The sequence below is a fragment of the Tachysurus vachellii genome, chromosome 19 (genome assembly GCF_030014155.1).
Source record: "Tachysurus vachellii isolate PV-2020 chromosome 19, HZAU_Pvac_v1, whole genome shotgun sequence".
Classification (NCBI taxonomy): Eukaryota; Metazoa; Chordata; class Actinopteri; order Siluriformes; family Bagridae; genus Tachysurus; species Tachysurus vachellii.
Genome location: NC_083478.1, coordinates 9,512,403 through 9,528,163, shown reverse-complemented (window position 1 = coordinate 9,528,163; position 15,761 = coordinate 9,512,403). Strand labels below are relative to the sequence as shown.

The window sequence follows — 15,761 nt, the reverse complement described above, 5'->3', positions numbered from 1 at the left end:
ACACCATTTGTAACTGTGTTACAAATGCAGTTTTTTGTCCGAGGTCTAAATCTGTTGTGTGTTAACAGGAAGCAAGAACTTCTTTATATACAGGATGTGGCTTCTGACATGTAAGAGGAAGAGAGGAGGTGTAGGTTTGGTAGCACACACCAAAAAAAAAAAAGTCTGCTCTCTTACTTTCCCCGAAGAGGTGGGACAGGTGTTTGTCAGACCCATAGGGCTGTAGAAATAGCATTTTGATCGTGTTTAGGTCTTAACACTCCAGAAAATCCCAAAATGTTATGAAAGAGACAAAGATGGAGCTTGACGAGACGGAGACCAATTCGTCACTTTCCTGGTAAAGCTGGTTATTTTCCGTACCAATTCTTTTGTGGGTTTTTGTTTGTTTATTCTTTGTAATTAATTTTCTGAACTTTTTTATTTTTTATTTGTTTTTCTATATATTTTGCATGCATTGATCAAGATTATTAGTTTATAGCTTTTTACTTCACGTTTTTGTTTTTTTTTTGTACTCGCGCTTCTCTAACATATATGCAGTGTTGCCATTTTGTTGGTCAGATTTTATATTAATGTGATGTTTGAAGGATTAACTAGTTTAGTCATGTTAATAGCTAACATTTTGGGAATATTTTAAGGTCTCCCGTATCAAGAGACAGACTCCTGACATGTGCCAACCTTTCTGATTTTGCAGGGGTAAGTTGCTTTTATTCTAGACAAACCATACAGCAAACTTTGGAGGTTAGGCTTTTGAGCTTTTGAGGCAAATCAATATGTTGTCTTTCTGAGCAGAAAAAAAGGAAACAGGACCCAAGCAGCGATGCTGAATTTTCAGCTCGATCCTCAGAAGACTATGTGAGTTTTTCTTAAAAATAGCATAGACTTTCAGTATATCTGCTGAAATCTAGAGATTTGCTCAGCTTCTAACTCCTAACTTGTGAAATACATTGCAAATGTTTTGAAGCTTTATGTTTTTTCAATACGTGGGATTCAATTTCCACTGTATTTCTATTTTTTGATCATTTTTATTTCAAATCCTCCTTATATAGACAGAATAGATGCTCTCGGTTTCCGTCAGTTACAAATTGCCTTCTGCTTTGCAACGGAAGTTTAGGCCACAGAGCTTGCTTCTGAGGCCAGGTGACTGTGTGATTATCAGCAAATCAGTTTTTTGTGTGTTTTTTTTTGCTCTTCCTAACACCATTTTAACTCTATATCAAATAATCAAATCCCTTTAAATGAGATGTTTTTCAGAGTAACAGTGGCAATGAATTAAGCTGTTATCTCATATTTCTCAGTATGAAAATGTCATTTTACAATTCAGCTTCCTGTGTCATTCCGGAAAGAGGCCTCCCCATATTCACAGCTCAGCTCTCTGCTGTTTCTGTTATCTCTTGCAGCGTTACACTCTCTTACCATTTCCACCACAGAAACACCATCACACAACCTCATGTGTTCGTTTCTTTCCATAATTATCAGAGCGTCTTCACTGTTCTGTGAGCAGTGGTTGGTGTTTATAGTGTAATAGATACTGTGTATGTAAAGAAATCTTTGAGAATCAGCAAAGAGTGTTTGAAGTGAACCAAATTTTGATTCTTTCAGGATGATGATGACTTTCCCGTTGATCCCCCGCTTGACAACGAGGTACGATTAGACGATGTGTGTAAAATGCGTAGTCAGGCCAGAACCTCAAATGTGGAGTACTAATTTTGTTCTCGTCTCGTTTAAACGGTAGGGACCTTCTAACAAGAGGGTTAAACCAGTGGACAGAAGTAGTGGAGTTACAGGTATTATAGCTCCAGTGAAAACCCCTGCACTGAAACGGTTGGGACAGTCCATCCAGGTAAACCACATATATTACATGCATTACATTACATATATATTTTTGAAACTTTTATTTGACTTAATTACAGTGGAAAAAAAAGCAAAAGATGCTTTCATTTTACAGTTAATCTTTATTACAATCTATCTAAAAAAAAAAAGTTGTAGTGTACACAATATATTTTGAAAAGAAAATACAAATAATGGGCATACAAGCTATTATAGAATGTTTTTTTTCTTTACTATATGCTATTTGAACATTTTTATTTTTGGATGATGATGGAAGATGTTAAAAAAACAACCTGAACAAATACTTGTCTGTTTGTAACCCCAGCGGTCCATCAGCTTCCGTACAGAAGCAAGGCCGATGCCACCGATGGCGATTCGGAATCGTCAGAAAGCTTCTTCTTTCCCACGACGACGCAGCAGCCAGCTGTGGAGTGACACTGTGGACAGCCTGAGCCAGGATCTTAGTGCTAAAGAGATTAAGAGACAGGAGGTAGGACGGGACAGCTGTCAGGGGATTTAGATCTGTAGTATGTTCAGTACTGCACTTCTAATCAGGCTTTCATACCGCTAATTTTCCAGTAGTAGAAAATTCATTTGTTTTGGAGGAACAGGGTTAATAATTATGAGGTGACAGTTTTCCATCTGGACCTCAGTTTTTCTTCAGTTTTCCATTCAGCACTAGTTACTACATTTTGCCAAATCTTTAATGGGCTGCTGGGGCTACATTAAAGCTATATCACTAAAGGATGTGTGTTACGAAACAGGAAGTAACCAAGCTGGCTTTGAGGCCTTGTTCTCTTTTTCAGATTTTGTCAGAGAGCAGCTCTACCTTAGCAAAAGCAGCCCTCGTCATTGGTTTGTGTTTACGGTCGCACTTTTTAAATAGGCTTTAATTCTGCTGCTAATTTGAGTATTTGAGAACATGCTGAATTCCTGGGATTTTCAAACACAACTGACTATAGAGTTAATAGAGAATATGTTGAGAAAGAAAAAACATTGAGTAAATGATTGGTAGATTTGTAGATGAGAGAAGCCAAATGAAAATATGCTAACTTTTACAGTAGTGCACAAAACATCAACCTGACAGCCAGTAGCAAGAATCTCACGCACAGACTTATCCAAACTTGCTTGTATTTTTTTCCCCAGTATTTAACTGTCTAGTTTGGATAAGTCTGTGCCCATAAGAGCCTCAGATTCTTGTTCTTAGCTGACAGGAGTGGAATCTGACGTGGTCTTTTACTGTTCTAACCTTTCTGGTCACTACGGTTGTAAGGACTACTTATCTGAGTTAGTACTGACTTCCTGTCAGGTCAGACCAGACTGGTCATTCGTTTCTGAACTCTCTCATCAGTACAGTGTTTCAGCCTGTAGACTGTTTAATCACAGGATGTATTTTTTTTTCTTTTACACCATTCTATATAAGACTCTAGTGACTGTTGTGTGTGAAACTTTAGGAACCGGTTTGTGTGTGAGAGTTTCTAAAATACTCAAGCCAGCCCATTTGTTTGAAACAACTATGCCACAGGTTAAACCACGTAAACGACACTTTTCCCCATTCTGATGTTTGATGTAAACATGAACCTTAAGCTCTTCACCCGTATCTGCATTAATACACTTCAGAGATTAAAAAGCTCTACTCTCTATTGGATATAAAACTTAGTCTAAAGTGTGCTCCTGTTAGTGATGTAGCATCACATCATTATTTTCATGAATCCTTCCACCTGCTGCACATGATCATAGACGAATGAGCTATTAATAGGCGTATCAATGATCCTGGATGTTGGACAATTACTCGAGATTAAGAAATATGACGTGTTTAAATAAATTGACCTGACATTTTAGTTAAATTAAGTTACTTGATAATTTTTACGTTCTTGACATTCTTGCCACGTACTTTAGAATTTTGACTCGTCTTAAGGTCTAGCTAATGACTTTTGTGTTACACAGGTGATCTATGAAATGACACAAGGAGAGAAGCAGTTGATAGAAGACCTCAATTTGGTTAAAAAGGTTTGTTAGATACCATAATCATGTGTTGTAATTCATCTCCTGCTTGTGCCTTGATGCTTAATGCCTTGTCCTCCTCTGCGGTTCCAGGTTTACTATGAGCCAATGCTGAAACTGGACATCATGACAGAAAGTGAACTGGGGCAGATTTTTGGGACTCTCGATTCTCTGATTCCTCTCCATGAAGGTGTGTTGGTTCACAGGTGAAGCCTGTGCTAGAGATGAAAGCAGCATTATAGGTTTTGAAGGAAAAAATTAGAATTGTAATGTTGTTTTGTAGATTATCCACAAGCAAAAATCATTATAAAAGTTCTTGGTCTACAGCCTTGATTTGAAAAAGTCAGTGTGTTATAACATCTATGTCGAATAAAAGAAGTGCGATGTTTTAACAAGTTATAACAGAACCGTAATATACCTGTGGATGGTCATTATTATATACTTTTACTTTTTACTTATTATTATATAGAGTGCTCTTTAGCAGAAACAAAAGAGACTGTTGACAGTTCTAAAGGCAATGGACTGGAATATACGAATCATTTGTAGTGCTTTTAATTATTTTCTGCTACACACCATCTGCATGCTCAATTCTGATTGGTCAGAGGTGTTGGTTACGTTTTACAAATATTAATGCGCTGGTTCTGAAAACAAAAAAGAAATTGTACATTCGTATGTTTATTTGTTTAATATATTCTTATGTTCATTCTAAGATTTTCTGTGATGGAAATGCATCTGCTCTTCCAATGGACTTTATGGTTTCTTATTTTTTGTCTTAACTTGCTCAGTTTTAATAAATAAAAATGATAAAATCCTGTTTTCTTTTATTAAGGATGTTGGCCAATCGCTGTGATTTAAAGGCATGAAACATTACAGGTCATGCTGCTTTTGAGAAATAATCGATTTCAGGGTGGCATCCCAACACACAGTTGCTGATCTGCATCGTTTATTTTTTACATATCTCATTAATAAAGAGAATAATAATTAATAAAGACCTTTAATTTTATATAATGTAAATTAATTTCCACTAATTAATATTTTAACATTTAATGACCCTTTCTTTGACACCTAGCAGCACCTAGCATATTTCTTATTCTTTTCTTATTTTATTTTATATGAAAGGTGTATAAATCTTTGTACTTGACTTTATTTTATTAATGTATTTGTGCTTACAGAGTTTTTGGCTCGTCTGGAAGGGCTGCGAGGGTCGGAGAAGACGGTGGGAGAGGTTGGGCCGACCCTGCTGGACTGGGTAAGACTTATCAAGGAAATGAAATGTCAGGCTTTTATAAAGAAACAGACCTTGCAAAAGAAGGTGATGGATACTTTTCCTTACTGTGAGAACATTTTTGCAGACAGCTCTGACTACAGTATACTTTCTTTTTTAGTTCCCCTGCCTGGATGCCTATATCACTTACTGCTGTAACCAAGTAGGTGCCAAAGCTCTGCTAGACCAAAAAAAGCAGGTACGGCGTGTTGAGGAGTTCCTCCGCTTGTGCCAAGAGTCATCCTTCAGCAGGAAATTGGACTTGTGGAACTTCTTGGATCTGCCACGTAGTCGCCTTGTGAAGTATCCACTACTTCTGAAGGAGATCCAGAAGAGTACGCCACATGATCACCCTGATGAGGACACGCTGCCTCAGGCCGTAAGTTCCTTTCAAAACCAACCTACGGTGAATGGATGAATATTTAATGTGTTAAAAAGAGGAACAAATTCACTACGGGATGGAAAAAAAACTGGCTTTTTACAGGACTCATATATTTACAACTTTAATTTATTCATCCTTATTCTTAATTATTTATATTAATGTTTATTTATTCAACTGCCTGGTCCAAGTTAAGGGTTAAGTTAAATTCATTTAAAAATATTGAATTCAAATATATGTGTATAAACTACAAATATAAAGTACATCTCTTGTTGTACAATTCACAATTATGTGATTTAGCTGAGTTTGAAATGTAGTTATTTGTCACATATACATTATAGTACAGTGAAATTCTTCACATACAGTATCTCAACGTTTTGGAAGTCAGAGCATAGGTTCAGCCATGATACAGCATCCCTGCAGCAGTGAGGGTTAAGGGCGTTGTTCAAGGGTCCACCAGTGATGGCTTGGCAGTGTTGGGGCTTGTACAACGATCCTCAAGTCAACCCCCCAGAGCCTTAACTGCTTGAGCCACCACCATTATGCTGTAGGCCATGCCCATTTTGGGTTAAATATGAACACAGATGCAGATCTTTAGAGCACTGACATTGTATTACATCCCTAATGAATACCTAGTGATATTGCTCATTTTATATTTAGCACACAAAGTAAACATCCTCTACTTACCTATGTATCTAGATGGAGCTTATCCAGAGCATCATTACCGAAGTTAACCGTAAGACCGGCGAAGCTGAGTGTCAGTTTTACAAACGAAGTCTGTGTTACCCAGAGGAGGGTCAAAGAGTTCCAGAGATTCATGCCTCACGCTTTCTCTACTGTCATGGAGAACTCAAGAGCACCAAAGGACAGGTGAATACAATCTTCTCATACTTTCTATTATTCATAAGTTTATTCACTCATAATCCCTTGCATCATACGGTGCTCCTGCTGAAATACCTATTTTTCTTTTCTTTTCTTCTTCACTACCTGTTCATTGCAGAAGCTGCACGTCTTCTTGTTCGAGCTGGTGCTGGTTTTGACTCGCCCAGTCATGCAGGACAAGGAAGGCATGGTACAGTTCCAGGTTTACCGTCAGCCCTTACCTGCTGCCCAAATTCTCCTGGAAGACCTGCCTGATGGAGAGGCCAGCAGTTCTGGATCCTTCCGTGGAGCCTTCTCTGGCAATGACAAAGGTAAAACGTACAGTATGTTTGTTTCTTCAAACATATCTGTTTGTATCAGATGTTTGTATCTTCATAATACAGGGATACAGGGAACGCAGGTGTATAAGTAGGTGAAGTCTGACTCACCTAGAGCAATGATGTAGAAATGGTGTACAAGAGTGAGATTCTACCAGTGAGTTTTTTTTAGCATAAAGCTGTAACTATAGAGTTTCTTTTTAAAGATAGTGGAGATCTTAGTCTGTATGTTGACTTTTATACCTCAGCAATGCTGAATTTTCTTAAATTAAATATTGATTTATTCCAGTAATAGTGTGCCTCAGATAGCAGCGATGACTAAAAAGCAAATCACGTTAACGTGCTTGTTTTAATATAGTTTACATTTTTTGTATTTTAAGCTTGTATTACACATTTTATGAAGAATGTGCCAGTGTCAGTGCTTTGTAACAGTCAGAAGTTTCCATCTTCATTTCTGGGGTTTTGTGGTTTCTCAGTCACATGACAAACTGCATTTTATTTTGTCAGTAACTTCAAAAAAGAAAAAGGAGGTTGGTCAGGGAATTGTGAGGAATTAGGACTATTAAGGGCTAAAAGGTTTGATGGATTTATTTAAATTTATATGGTATAAGAGGAATACACAATTTTCTAATGTGCTGTTACTGGAAAATATTTAAAATTGATAATAGTTTGTAATGACCTCATGTTGATTGTTTTCCTTTAGCAGTATGCTTTGTGTTGTATTTCTTACATGGTTAAATTTAGTACATTGTATTTACTGTTATTGTGGCATAAAACTGAATTTTGTATATTTTCTGCTACATAGCTTATATTTGCATATCACTTAAGACATAAACAGATATTTATTACTATGCATCATCACGTTCATGGACTTGTTCAGCCGCATCGCTTCCATTCTAATATCTTTCTCTCTCATCCTCTCATCACCCTCAGTGAAGAACTGCTTCCGTGTGAGCAGCAGGGGGCGCTCAAAGGCTCAGTCCCATAGCCTGCAGGCCAACGACTCCTTCAACAAGCAGCAGTGGATTTCCTGCCTTCGCCAAGCCATCATCCAATCACGAGACAGAGATGCTCAGGCCAGCCAATCCAAGCCACACCTAGACCCTGAGCCCCCACTTGAACACATTGCTGAACTCAGCCTGAATTCTGATGTGGAGATGATAGACACATAGGTCAGGGGTGACATCACTTTACAAGGAAAATGCTAAAGTTCCTGGTCATTACAGTTGCACACACCTTTCATTCAAGGAACTGATAAAGTTTACAAACTTTCTTAATATCAAACCAAAGGTATTTATATGGCTGGTTCTGATCTTCAAGGCACAAAGCTGTGTTCCTCTGATCCAACCCTGCTGTTTGAAGAATGTGTAAAGTGATTCCCAGTTAAACCCTGAGCTCATTCCTGGGTTCTATGTAGCTTGTAGACTTATCATTAAATCTCACAAACAGTAATTTGAATCGTATGATAATGATCTATAGTGTATTATGCGTGTAGTGACGTCTCCTCTCTGTTAAACTGACAGTTTTTATGTGATGTTGGTTTTCAACTAATACAGTGTGGCAGAGATGGTGCTATTCACTAACTTTTGTTGATTGTAAACTGTATACATGAAAAAAAAATGTAAGTGCTATAATAAAAAGAAATGTAAGTTATAGCAGCAAGGTAGGGGTTTCAAAATAATGTCAATGTCCAGAATAATGTCAGTGTCCATTTATAATTGCAAATAACAAAATTGGTCAAATGTTAAAATATTAGTAATGAATGTTATGTTTCTGCTGTGTATATCATTACCTTCATAACTGCCCTTTAATACTTTTTTTATTTTTGAAATCTGTATTGTGTCACGTATTTGGATCCTCTGATTTATTTGCTTGTTTATCTTCTTGTACTTGTTTGGACTCCACACTTCTTCACATCACATTTGGAAATAAGTTGGTCATGGCAGAACATTTCCACAACAGTCTCTATTGGTAAAATAATGGGGGATGCAAACTTTGGCACTGTTATAGCACAGACTAATGTCAACTGTGGATTTAAAGTGTCCCAGCTCCTAAAAGGAGATATAGCTAAATATAGACACTCCTACAAAGAGACCTGAACGATTAATGGCGATTAAAGGTTTACTGGTCTGAAGTGTGTAGTGAGAGTGGGATAGATTTATAGACTTAGGCGAACTTATGGAATAGAGAGCCTTTACAAACGAAGGTAAAGGCAACTATACCTTTGGAAATAAGATTTTGTTCCATCCAGCATTGGAGAGCGACTGTTAGTTTGTTTGAGGTTTGTGTAAGTATTTGTTCTCTAGCGTTAAAATAGCTGACCAGTTAAAGTGTTTTTGAATGTAAACACCTCATACTGTATGAATTCATGTGATGAAAGCACAGGAAAAAAATGAAGGAACTATAAAATAAATTGTAGTCTAGCCTAATTGGCTGCTGTGATGTATTTTAAAGAAAGTCACATACTCCTTTGATGTAATGCAGTTGGTTTGTGTCAAATGTATTTTATAAATATATATAAATAAATATATATATATATTTTATCCGTTGGAATCTTTATGTAATAAAAAAATAATGTAAGTTGTTTCTTGAATTTGTCTTGTGCACAAATTGCATTGTGTAAGTATAGTGTATAACGGCTCAATGCTGAGAACTCAGATGGATACCACATGCCAGTCCTTGTGTCGCTCGCTGGTGAGCCAAAATGAAAACATAGACATCTCTCAGTCGGTGCTCTACACCTCCCTCATGGGCTTGTTGCTGGTGGCTGACAAAGAGGTGAGATGTTTAGTGTTTTAATGGGAATATATTCAATGTTATGCTATAATTTACATCTTATACAACAGTGCTGTGGAATTCTTATGTGATTGGTCACATTACGGTTTCTATAGTAATCTTTGTAACGTAAATACCGGTCAGTAAGATTTACATCTTTAGTCTTCTGAGGAGTTTGTGCTTTCTGGATTCTCTGTTATGTAGCAAACTGAACAATTTTTGTATGGTTTTAACATCGAGAGAGGAAAATGGAGAGAGAAGGCCAACTGTAGCTGCTCTAACATACAGTGGGATGAAAATGCTTCTGTTTGGATTTCTTTTTCAATTGAGCACCAAGGATTTCATTACAACTGATGATACTGCAACAAACACCTTGAATGAAAAGTAGAACCTTAAAAATCTTTTTATGAATTTCAAAATGTCTCAAAATTTGGTATATCCCCATTTTTTTTTTAATGACAGTGTTCACTCAAACTGAGACGCCATGATTATGATTATCCATGTTGGCTCAAATCCATCATAATGTCTTCTGGACACATTCTTCGGTGCTCTAGAAATTGTGCCACTTCCTGAATATTGAGTTGCACTTTGCACCTTTTTTGTGTTGTAATGTTCAAAATTTTTAATTAAAAAGAAAAAAAAAGTTTTTTAATGTGATTTCCACACTAATAACAGGATCTTGTTTTGTGGATGTTCCACAGAATTTCATGTAACTACAAACACCTAAAATATGATGCTATCCATTAAATAAATTAAAAATTATCATTTTTTGGCCAACTGTTGGGATAAAAACAAAATGTAACATTTTAGTACATATTGTCTATTCTTTACTTATTTAACTCACAAGGATTATTTGGCATATTTAAATTTACTGGACTCTCCAGGACATGAGGGAATCCCTGGTCTAGTGTCGGTCTAACTGGACTGTTTCTTATTCAGTTTACTGCATGCACATGTTTCAGCTCCTCATCACTCAATCACATTTTTAGTTTAATCGCATTAAACTCCTATTACTGTGTTAATGACAAAATGCCATGAACATGTGTATAGACACACACAGAGCTGCTGCATTACTGTCTGAAGTAGATAGATTCGTTTCGTTTGTTAACCTCTATAACCTCCACAAGCATATTTTCCCTGTACATGATAATAGGATTAGAGATGTTAGAACAGTACACTCCCTGGAGAGGTTTAGCCTGGCAGGATATTTTGAGAGGGTTTCTAATGAGGGAGAATAAAATTAACCTATAATTTGTTAGTCTATGTCTACACAAATGATCTTTTGATTAGTTTTCATTTGCAATTTTTATCCTACAGAGAGAGATAAAGCTGGGCAATGGACAAGCTGGGCTGCATAATACCGGGAACACAGTATGTTACAGTACGCAAAATGTTTAGACAGTTCTTTCATATTGCAGGATTTTTCCTTACATGCTACTTGTTGTGGTTCACTTGCAGTGTTTCCTGAATGCCATTTTGCAGTGTCTCTCCCACACTCAGGGGCTTAGAGACTACTGTCTGAGTAAAACCTACCTCCAAGACATGTACTCCAGTCAAGAGCCAGAGTTGATGAATGGTGAGTTTATTGTTCCTTACGCTACTTCATTGGGCACATTGGATTTTCAGTGCATCACACACCTGCCTCACAGTTTACACTAGTATGAGATGTTCTGAAAAATGAAGTGTGTGATAACCATAGAACCAATTTCAACAGATAAAATCGTTCTAAAATCGTACTGCATACAGTATGTTCTGCAGTTCAATCAAAACATACTGTGTCTGATATAAAGCTGTCTCATCTTCACATGGCTTTTTCTAATATATCTCTGTCCACCAATACTTTTCCAGAATTCACCAAAATTTTGGAAGAGCTGTGGTGCACAGATGAAGAAAAAAGGGCGGTGAATCCTAAACGCTTCTACCATGTCTTTAAAGAGGCCTTGCCTTGCTTCAGTGGATACAGGTTGTCACAGCAGTAATTTATTCTAATACTTGTTGATTTCAAATGAACACAGTCACTGTAATGACTACAAATGTTGCAGTAGCATTACTACAATATCTGTAATATCTGAGATAGTAAGTAAGGAGTTTTTACATACATTTTATCCATTTATAGACATTGACTATAATGGTGTAAGGACCACAAAACACGTTACTTCCTGTTATTATAGAAGAGGTTAGAAAAGCTAAAAACAGTCATCCCTTCACCAGCCTCTATTGCTTCCCTCTCTTGAAGTTGCAGCTTGACATGTTACAGAGAAACCGCAAAACTCTCCATCCTTAAGAGCTGCCAGAAAACGCACAGCTTTACTTCTGACTAATACACAGCACTGACATTGGAGAGTCATTCCAAAAAATGCTACATAAATGTCAGCATATCAATGACTACACATTTTTAAAGTCAAATACATGGTCGTGTATTTTATATAATGTGCTTATATGTTTTGCAGGATGTAATTATACAGATAATGAAAATTCTCCCTCCTTCTGACAGTCAACAGGATGCACATGAGTTCTTGCGATTCCTTTTGAACCGGTTACATACAGAAATCAACCGCCGACCCACTCATCACACTGCTACTGCTAACACACCTGAGCCCATCTACAATCGATTAAGGTACACACACACACACACACACACACACACACACACACACACACACACAAGTTTTGATCTAAAAGAAGCAACAGCTATTCAGCCTTATAGTCCTGCAAATCCTACACTAACTCTTCCAACTAGAATTTCAGAAGAAGCAGCTGCTATGTGGAAGAAATACGTGGACAAGGATGACAGTATAATTGTAGGTAAGCATGACTGTCAGGGTAACATAGTTTACTTTTTTTACATAATTTTTTAAGTGCAGCTTGCAATGTGTGAAATTGTTTCTAGACGTGTGAAATGCAAAACATATACCTTAGAACATTTCTGATATTAGTCTCTAGTTTGCTTTAAGGCTTCTGTTGACTTGTTCTAACACCTGCTCTGCATCATCCATATATTCTTTTTATTTTTAAAACAATGCACGTCTTGTGTTGTTCACTCACACTTCTGACAAAAAACATCTGGTATTTGCAGAAAAAGACTATACATATTTTGCTAAATTGAGTTTTCCTTCCGTCGAACCTTTCAAACAATTTGACTCACAAAAAGCTTTTGTATTTAAGCACATTAATGGGAATTAAGATTTGTGAACATAATTAAAGCATAATAATTTTTTCATGGAATATAGTTACTTTTAATGAACAATTTGGAATTTTTTTGATATATTATAAAATTACCAAAAAGTATAAAAGCTGTAATATCAGGGCTGGAAAAAAATGTGACCAGAAGCAAAAAATGAGGAAATAGCAAGATCTGTTGCATGGAAATCACAACAAATATGCAACAAATCATGTTTTTTTTTTTTTGTTTTTTTTTTTTAACAATACGATTATTGTCAGTCTAGAATAATTTCTTCTCTGTTTTGTCACAGATTTGTTCTCTGGACAGCTGCGTAGCTCACTGCACTGCTCGGTCTGCTCACACTACTCCAACACATTTGATGTGTTCTGTGATCTGTCGCTGCCTATCCCAAAGGTAACTCACAAGCCCTGGATTTGGCCTGGTCTGGGACATTTGTAGACCTAACTTTCACCTTTCTTTCCACTCTGTGCTGTTTTAGACGAGTGACTCCAGAGCAGCTGTGACCCTCCGGGAATGTTTGGATCTGTTCTCACACGTGGAAAAACTCAGTGAAGAAAATTCACCTGTAGGTAAAGTACAGGAGGCTTCAAGTTCGTCTGCAGGGACGATGTTCATGGACATGCTTAATTAATGTCATTCATTTTCTGTACTTTAGATGTGTGAGAAGTGTAATCGTTGCACAGAGACCACAAAAAGTCTAACCATCCAGAGATTCCCTAAAATCCTGGTGATACGTATCCTTTACACTTTATGTACTGGATATAATAATGGCAGTAACACTAGTAATGAATATAATAAGGCTAAAGGTTCTCCATAGAATTTTACTTAACTGACTGTCTTAGAATTAAAACGCTTTACAGCATCAAGGTGTTCGATCCGGAAAAGTACAGTACCAGTGTCTTTCCCTCTAACGGATCTTGACTTGGGGACATATGGACCGAGTGATTGTGGTGAGTATACTTATTGAATAGGTTCCTGTATAGCAACCAAAAGCTGTTCGGAGGACACAAAACAGGTGTGAGGCAAAAGGTATGATATGATGTGACTCATCAAACTAGACACTTGGGGATTTAAGAATTTGTAGTTTTTCATAAGTATTTCTCTTTTTTATTGTCAGATAAGTCGATTCCCATTGCACCAGTAGAATGAAGCACCACTATACTGGTGAATTGTACACACTCTCAAATGAAACTTTCCAACACCTTATTGAATCTATTCACAAAAAAATGGGCTGGGGTTGATGGGGTTTGTGCATAGCTAAATAAAAAATTTGCATCCTCATAACTAGTTTATCCCATTGCACCAGCAGAATGGAGCACCGCTATACTGGTGAAATGGGATAAACTGGTTAAGGGGATGCAAATCTTGCACTGACACAAAACCAGTGTAAATTTGTTTAGCTGGATATTCATGTCTCACATCTACCACATGGTGAACTGCTGGAGTAGGGGCTGGTGAGTAGGGACGTTACTGACGTACACTGAACTCATTGTAATGTTTATAGAACCAGTTTGAGACGATGTGTTGTGTTTTGTGACACGGAGCATTGTCATGCTAGAAGTCCGTAACCCACAGCATTACAACACCTCCCCCAGCCTGAAATGTTACACCAAATCCTACCATCTGCAGAAATCTTCACCTGTCCAGTTCTGGTGTCCTCAGATTCCTGTTTTTGGTTGACTGGAGTAGAACCTGATCTGGTCTTCTGCTCCATTAGCCTCAGGGTTTGATAATGAGTGTGTTTGACATGATTTCCTGCTCTCCATGGTTGAAAAGACTGATTATTTTGTTACAAACAGCTATGCCATGGTCATTGTGATCACATTTACAGATATTCTATTGGATGATAAGTGCAGAAACCTGAGCTCAGTCCACCATGATTGCTGAACAATAGACATCACAGTAATTACAGATTTACTTAACTAAACATAACTTTACATAAACAAAACCAAGTTGTCGGAGACCAGCACAAACATAATCAGCTTTACTCGCCTAATTACCATAACTACATTTATATTATTTTAAAAGGCAATGTAACAGATTCATATTCTTGTGTGTTTAGGCCCAGTACTGTATGATCTATATGCTCTATGTGACCACACTGGCACTGTGAACATGGGTCACTACACAGCTGTCTGTCAGGATAAAGGAGGTTGGTGCTGCTATAATGACTCATGGTGAGTGAAAGACTTTTTCCACTATGCTGCAATGCACAGTTTCACAAATACTGTCATGTTATTGCACATCTCTTTCACAGTGATATTCCATCTCACATAGGAAACATATGACACGTGATAATAGTAAGTGTGTCTGATCAGTAATGCTTGACATTTTGAATATACTAAAAGGTAATTAACAAAGTTTACCAGTATAAGAAACCAGAATTAGCCGGGTTTTGTGGTGCAACCATATACCAAAAATACAAATACATGTGCATTTGTTTTGGTACGTCTAAAATTATAGTTAAATAACACCATTTTGGGGTAGATTTTGCTCTGAAATGTCTTTTTTAATGACTGTTGATTAAAGCTATTTGGGATAGGTTTTGTTTGTTTTTAACGCTTCTGTGCTGTCTGTTCTCACAGTGTTACCCAAATATCTGTGGACCAGCTTCAGTCCAGTCAGGCCTATCTTCTCTTCTATACACTTAAAAACAACATGGCCTCCAGGAAATGAATCTCTTTTCAGACATTAGGTCAAGACTTTAGCAGGCAATTCCACTCCTAAGGAAATGAAGTTTGTGTTCACAGACCTTCAACAGAAACATGGATTCAATGAAACTAAAGGACTCTTAATTGCCAGCAAAACTGTTTGTTATATTCAAAGTACTTTTTGTAGTTATAAATATGTTTGTTAAATAAACATTTGAAACTACTTCATTACAATTTCTCTAACATTGTGTGACTAGTGACATTGTTTTTTTGTTAAAAACTTTTTGCATCACAAAAATCTATAAAAGGTGATGAATCCATAAAACTTTACATCTCTTTTTTGTTCAAGTAAACCCGTGCTTATGCATTAGATTAGAAGTCTGCAGATGAACAATAATTTAAGAAAAGCACAAATTAGTCAGCAAGTTTGTCATGTGTAAAGATTTCTCTCTCTCTCTCTCTCTCTCTCTCTCTCTCT

At 36.9% G+C, this 15,761-nt stretch overlaps 2 protein-coding genes across 2 annotated transcripts; both read left to right on the top strand.

Moving 5' to 3' along the window:
- The first annotated feature begins 124 nt into the window (after nt 1-124).
- Nucleotides 125-9,102, top strand: arhgef3l (Rho guanine nucleotide exchange factor (GEF) 3, like). The gene is made up of 13 exons (XM_060893917.1): nt 125-337; nt 636-693; nt 790-852; nt 1,600-1,641; nt 1,733-1,840; nt 2,153-2,317; nt 3,775-3,837; nt 3,925-4,021; nt 5,004-5,080; nt 5,217-5,474; nt 6,174-6,344; nt 6,475-6,667; nt 7,607-9,102. The coding sequence occupies exons 1-13, from the start codon at nt 282-284 to the stop codon at nt 7,843-7,845; spliced, it is 1,590 nt and encodes a 529-aa protein (XP_060749900.1). The 5' UTR covers nt 125-281; the 3' UTR covers nt 7,846-9,102.
- A 195-nt stretch (nt 9,103-9,297) lies between these two features.
- Nucleotides 9,298-15,420, top strand: usp21 (ubiquitin specific peptidase 21). The gene is made up of 12 exons (XM_060894233.1): nt 9,298-9,451; nt 10,766-10,819; nt 10,907-11,024; nt 11,297-11,411; nt 11,943-12,065; nt 12,189-12,253; nt 12,922-13,025; nt 13,111-13,197; nt 13,288-13,366; nt 13,475-13,582; nt 14,695-14,809; nt 15,218-15,420. The coding sequence occupies exons 1-12, from the start codon at nt 9,317-9,319 to the stop codon at nt 15,306-15,308; spliced, it is 1,194 nt and encodes a 397-aa protein (XP_060750216.1). The 5' UTR covers nt 9,298-9,316; the 3' UTR covers nt 15,309-15,420.
- The last annotated feature ends 341 nt before the right edge of the window (nt 15,421-15,761 follow it).